Raw genomic sequence first — 4,971 nt, 5'->3', positions numbered from 1 at the left:
TGGATGTTTTCTTCTGCCGTCCAAGGCTGCCAGAGTCAGAGGAGGGGGTGGAGGCAGGCGCAACCTGGGTAGAGAATCAGCCCAGTGCTGTGGAAGGGTGAGGTCTGGAAAGTCCAGGGCTGTTGGCAACAGTCTCAATCAAGTGTAGCCCAGGCCCCAGGGAGAGGAAGGAAAGGGGGAAGAAGAGGGGAGGAGAGGAAAGAACAGGTTCTTGCCGGGAGCAGCCGTGGAGCACAAAGTGTCGCGGAGAAGTGAGTGCACCCCTGACAATATTCCCCACCAGCTGCGGGACGTCAGCCAGGCCTCCACGCTCACTCATTTCCAGAGTGCACCCATTGCCTTCCTCATGGATTTAAATGTGTTAGCACATTCACAGGGCTCAGCCCAGGGGACCTTCAAGTTGAGCAGAAAACTACCGAGACCACAGAAGTTGCTGACACCAGAGGCCCCAGCATGTTCCTTCCTTACTGGCCTCGGAGCCGCGGGCACCCTCGGGCACACAGGGCACCGAGCAGATGTCGCAGGAGGCCAAACTTGTGTGCTGCCTGCTGGCAGTGACAGTAGGCAGCCCCACCATCTCCTCTGGCAGGTGGAGGGTAGGACAGTACCTGCCCCAGAGGCCGGGAGGATTCACTAAGGTCGGGCCTTGCAGCAGATGCTGCCGGTGGCCCAGCCTGAGCCCCTCGGCACTCCCAGTTGCTTAAGATGGGTTCCAGCAGATTCATTTCTGCAAAAGGGGCTGGGCCCTGGGTGGGGTTAGCTGGCGCTGGAATTCAAAGGTCACGAGGGATTTTTTTAGGTTCTAGGGTTTTATCTTGTCTCAACCCATGAGAGGAGAGTGTATCATCCCAGGTGGTCTGACCCTGGGGTGGGAGCAGCTAGCCTCCATTGCCAGGTTTTACAGTGACTTCTGTGTCCTGGCGCCTCCCTCAGGTAGTCTCATTCTTTTGGTTGAGTGGGCTTTAACTGTGCCAAGAGAGAATTATTTGTAAGTAGGGGATGGGGGTGAGATGGAAGTGGAGAGAGTTAAAGTTACTGCCAGCTCCTGCAAGTCTCTGCCTAAGGAGGGTCTTCTTTGGTCACTGGAGCTGGCTCTGCACACATTAAGACCACAGGTACCAAGTTAGCACCCCAAAGACCAAAGGCACGGATACAGCTTCTTTACTTCCCCGACGCACGGCTGGTGTATTCCATGTGGCCTCTCAAGGTGCCCGCTGGGACTAAGAGCTCCTAGTTGACCACAGAGGCCATCTGCTCACTGATGCAGTGTGGACTGCCCACCCTTATCTGTCTCGCTTTCTCGCTCCTGCTTACAGGAGCATCCTGGGGTTACCTCCCAACTATGTATGTGCTTGAGAATCCCTGTCTCTGTGTCTGGGAAACCCAATCCAAGAGGGCGTGTCAAGTGTGTGACAGAAGGAGGACCCTTGATAAATTAAAGCAGGAAATATCTATCATGATATGATCTCTCCTTGGGGATGGGTCCCGGCAGAAAGGGCATGAAATAGTGCTGAATGAGGCAACATGGGTGTGTTTCCTTCTGCCGCCCTGTCCTTTGGGCCCTCCTGTCACACCCTCCTGCTCTCCTTTCTCCTAGTCCTACGTTCGCTTTCCCGACCCTCCTTTTTTCCTCTTCTCCTCTCATTTCTCCTCTAAAGGAGGAAGGAATGTTCTGTGTCCCAAATGCCCCTTCTCATTTCCCTAAAGTTCCACTCTGGAAATGAGCCCTCTGATAAGCAGCATTGTGACATCACCATGCATCAGCCAATGGCTGTCCTCTTGGGCCCGGGCCTCGGCCTCCTGGGACCACTGCCCTCCGTTGATAAGGAGAAACCACCCACATAAACCTTCTCCTACAGAACCCCTTCACCCTCAGGGCAGCCGCCAGAGCATGGATCCCTCCTGAATCTGCTGGCAGCCCGATGTTCCTCACAGTCAAGCTGCTCCTGGGCCGGAGATGTAGCCTGAAGGTGTCAGGACAGGAGAGCGTGGCCATGCTGAAGAAGCTGGTGTCCGAGCGGCTGCATGTGCCGGAGGAGCAGCAGCACCTGCTCTTCCGCGGCCAGCTGCTGGCAGATGACAAGCGGCTCTCCGACTACCGCATTGGGCCCAACGCCTCCATCAGCGTGGTCGTGCGGCCCCTGGAGAAGCCGGCGCCTGAGGACACCCGCCTGCCCCAGCCCCTGTGGCACCACCTGGGCCAGGTCCTGGCCAAACACTTTGGGCCCCAGGACACTGAGGCAATGCTGCAGCTGCTGAGGCGGGAGCACGAGGAGTGCCTGCAGAGGATAAGCCTGGGGGACCTGGAGCAGCTGGCGCGGTACCTCCTGACCAAGGAGCCACTCGCACAGCCCACTGGGGAGAGGGAGCCTGAGGTTCTGAGTCCCAATAAGGAAGAGGAAAAGGAGGCTGTTCAGTAAACCAGCCATCCTGCTTGTTTGCACACTCAAATTCACCCTGCCTCATCCTTAAGTTTTCCCCAGTGACTCCCCACAAGTTCTTGCTGACATAGATGCATCTTTACCCCTTTTTGAAATTTCAGAGCAACTGGAGGGATTTTGGGCCTTTTTCTCCTCTCTTGGGCCTGTGGGTTCCCCTCTGAAACACAGAGGGATTCCCTCCCCATCACTAGAAGCGGCTCTGGTCTCTCCACGGACAGCCCAAAAGGGGTGGTCACCGGCTGCCCCCACCCTCTGCCCCTCTGGGGGAGCAGCTCCTCCTGGGCTGGGCGGCTTTGCCCCTGCTTGTCCAGCAACAGCCCAGGCTGTCAGCACACCTCCTGGCTCAGAGTCTCCGTGTCTCTAGACAGACTGTCTTTCTCCTTGGGGGCAGAAAGACAGATAACGTGAGTTCATTTCTTCCATCCCCAGGCCATGGCGCCCACCCCCAGGCCTCCGATGGCCAAGGGGAAAGGAGTGCCTGGCAGCTGGCACTTGCCCTCTGAGAGAGGCTGTCCCTACTTTCTGCCTGCTCGTGCTTCCACAGCGTAAGGGGCAGAGGCAGCAGAGGTAGGAGTTGGGGAGGGCTTCTGTGTGCAGGTCTGGTGTTCTCAGGGACACACACACACACGCGGGAGAGCAGGAAGCCGAGGCTTAGGCTGAAAAGGCAGTTTGCATCGTTGCACACTCACCGTGGTCAGCGTGAGCAGCACAGGGCCGCACTCCCCTGTGCCCTGCCCCAAATCTCATCAATCACTGGGGCTCACTGAGCCCCCATTTCCTGCCCATCACTGCCCAGGCTTCCTGGGAGCAAAGAGAGTACCAGTCAGGGCCCTTGCTCTCACAGAGCGTGCAGCTTCGGTGGAGAGGTCATACGTGTGACAAGTAAAGCAGCAACATAAAACCAGACTGCAGCCCGTGTGACTACATGCCCAGGTGCCAGCCACCACCTTGCAGGGCGCAGTCCTCACAGACTATAGAAAAGCCAGGCCCCTTTCTCTGTTCTGGTGTGAGAAGGCCCTCACCAAGGGCTGAGGAGCTCCCACAGCCCATGTGTGAGAGGGCAGGGCACTCACTGAGAGCCTGGTGCTCTGAAGTCCTGGCAGTGCTGTTATCACAGTGGGTCTGTGGAGAGGAAGGGAAATGGATGAAGCATAATCTAGAAAGGAACTGGAGGCACCCAAGTTCCAAGGCTTCCCAAGTGGCGTTAGTGGTAAAGAACCTGCCTGCCAGTGCAGGAGACATAAGAGACACAAGTTCAACCTCTGGGTCAGGAAGATCCTTTGGAGGAGGGCTTGGCAACCCACTCCAGTATTCTTGCCTGGAGAATCCCATGGACAGAGGAGCCTGGTGGGCTACAGTCCATGGGGTCACAAAGAGCTGGACACGACTGGAGAGACTTAGCACACACAGGCATACACAGGTCCCTGGGAAGCATCCTGTCCTTGGCTTATGGGGCCCCCACATCCTATTTGTTGGGGTGTTTTATAGTAGTGTTTACTTACCCCATAGGTGTTGAAGATTACAATTGAGAGTAGGATGGGATCAGCTACAGGGCAGGGAGAGACTCCTGAAACTGTGTCTCTGCCATCAGGGGGTGGGGGAACCCCAGCTTCTGGCTCCTCTCTAGGTCCTGCTCCCAGGTACCCCATCCTCTGCAGGAGAGACCTTCTGATGGAGCTTCAAGTATGTTCATGCTGGGCTGTGCCACGTATGGAGGGGGACAAGCCTATTATCTTTATATTAGGGGAACTAATAGCCCATTTCCTGGGAAATCTGTGAGTGATAAAAATAAGTGGGCCGTTTTATTCCTTTTGCCAAGAGGAGCTGGCACAAGGGGATGGGGGACGGCTTTGTTGTCTCTCTGGCTAGTGGGAGTGTCGGGGCTGGCCGGGAGCAGCCACCTCGGCTGGTAGTCCCCAGAGCTGCGGGGAGGGACTCCAGGCCCCACATGGGAGGAAGGAGAGTTGTTCTGCTCTGGAGTGCCTGTGATGGTCTCCCACTTCTGACTCCACGCTTCCCGGGGGGCCCTGCTTCCAGCCCTCCCCACAAAGCTGAGCCCAGGGGAGAATGCACTGCCTCGTGGAACTGAGCAAGAACTTGCCTCTGTTCTCTCTCCCAGGGATATTTTATTCAATGCTGCATTTCCCACTGTGGGGTTTGTCCCCTAATGGATGAACTTACAGGTATCAGGGAATATTGGGAGGCTGGGGGCAGAGGGGCCACTCACACTCCTGCAGTGGGTTAGAATCCTCCCCTGTGTGGAGAAACTTGGCTCCTATCTTGCCCTAGAGGTCCTTCCTTGTCTCAGTTTCACCTCATTTCAAAGGTGAATTGGAACCTATGCCAGCAAACCCACTGAAGGCTCCCTCCTCTGCTGTTACCATCTGAGGAGCCGTGGGAATGGGAGGGGGCACTCTTCTTAAACTGCAGCCCTGGGCATGTAGCCCTGCCACTTCCCCACAGCATCTCTCTCCTGCCACAAAAGGACACATAGATCCCTTTAGAGGTAACCGCTTTGCTCAAGTAGGAG

The 4,971-nt window shown here is 56.4% G+C and overlaps 1 protein-coding gene across 1 annotated transcript; it reads left to right on the top strand.

Moving 5' to 3' along the window:
* Window positions 1-1,731: 1,731 nt before the first annotated feature.
* UBL4B (ubiquitin like 4B) lies at window positions 1,732-3,345 on the top strand. The gene is given in 1 exon segment (NM_001080734.2): window positions 1,732-3,345. A coding segment is annotated over 1 exon segment (498 nt). The 5' UTR covers window positions 1,732-1,922; the 3' UTR covers window positions 2,421-3,345.
* Window positions 3,346-4,971: the final 1,626 nt, after the last annotated feature.

Source organism: Bos taurus, chromosome 3 (genome assembly GCF_002263795.3).
Source record: "Bos taurus isolate L1 Dominette 01449 registration number 42190680 breed Hereford chromosome 3, ARS-UCD2.0, whole genome shotgun sequence".
Lineage (NCBI taxonomy): Eukaryota > Metazoa > Chordata > Mammalia > Artiodactyla > Bovidae > Bos > Bos taurus.
Note: the sequence above shows the minus strand (reverse complement) of the source record. Positions and strands in the feature narration are given on the sequence as shown.